The sequence below is a fragment of the Coturnix japonica genome, chromosome 6, assembly GCF_001577835.2.
Source record: "Coturnix japonica isolate 7356 chromosome 6, Coturnix japonica 2.1, whole genome shotgun sequence".
NCBI classification, from domain to species: Eukaryota; Metazoa; Chordata; class Aves; order Galliformes; family Phasianidae; genus Coturnix; species Coturnix japonica.
This window is the reverse complement of record NC_029521.1, coordinates 16,877,842-16,878,403: the sequence shown is the minus strand read 5'-3', so window position 1 is coordinate 16,878,403 and position 562 is coordinate 16,877,842. Positions and strand designations below refer to the sequence as shown.

Here is a 562-nt window from a genome sequence, read left to right as displayed (position 1 = left end):
GGGGGGGGTCCCATATATTGAGGGGGGGGCCCATATGTGGGTGGGGGGATCCATATTTGCTGGGGGGGTCCCATATGGGGGGGGGGTCCATTAATATATTTGGGGAGGGGTCTCTTAAAGGGACACACCCGCTATGTGTGCAATGGGGGGCTGCACTTGGGGGTCTCTGCCCCCACTGGGGGGTTATTGGGGGTCTCAACACTGACCCCCCCCCCCCATGATTCTCCCCCCAGGCCTGGCCCCCCCCAGCCCCTTTGCGCCCCCCCCCAGCGCTGTGGGTCCCAGCCCAGCCAAACTGCAGGCGGCCGCTGCACTCACCGAGGTGGCCAACGGCATCGAGGGGGTCACTGTGGTAAGGGGGGGATCTATGGGGCGGGGGGGGCTCTATGGGGCGGGGGGGGGAACTATGGGTTATCTATGGGGCTCTATGGGCTCTCAGTGGGGCGCTATGGGCTCTCAATGGGGCCCTATGGGCTCTCAGTGGGGCGCTGTGGGGTCTCTATGGGTCTCTATGGCTCTCTATGGGGCCCTATGTGCTCTGAGTGTGGCTCAGTGGGGCTCT

At 64.8% G+C, this 562-nt stretch overlaps 1 protein-coding gene across 1 annotated transcript in view; it reads left to right on the top strand.

Moving 5' to 3' along the window:
* Positions 1-562, top strand: part of LOC107315782 (host cell factor 1-like) — a 36,428-nt gene that overhangs the window by 21,076 nt on the left and 14,790 nt on the right. Inside the window, exons 5-6 of the mRNA XM_032445476.1 lie at positions 121-182; positions 234-352. Of these exons, the coding sequence (XP_032301367.1) occupies positions 121-182; positions 234-352 (181 nt within the window). The remainder of the gene's footprint in view (positions 1-120; positions 183-233; positions 353-562) is intronic.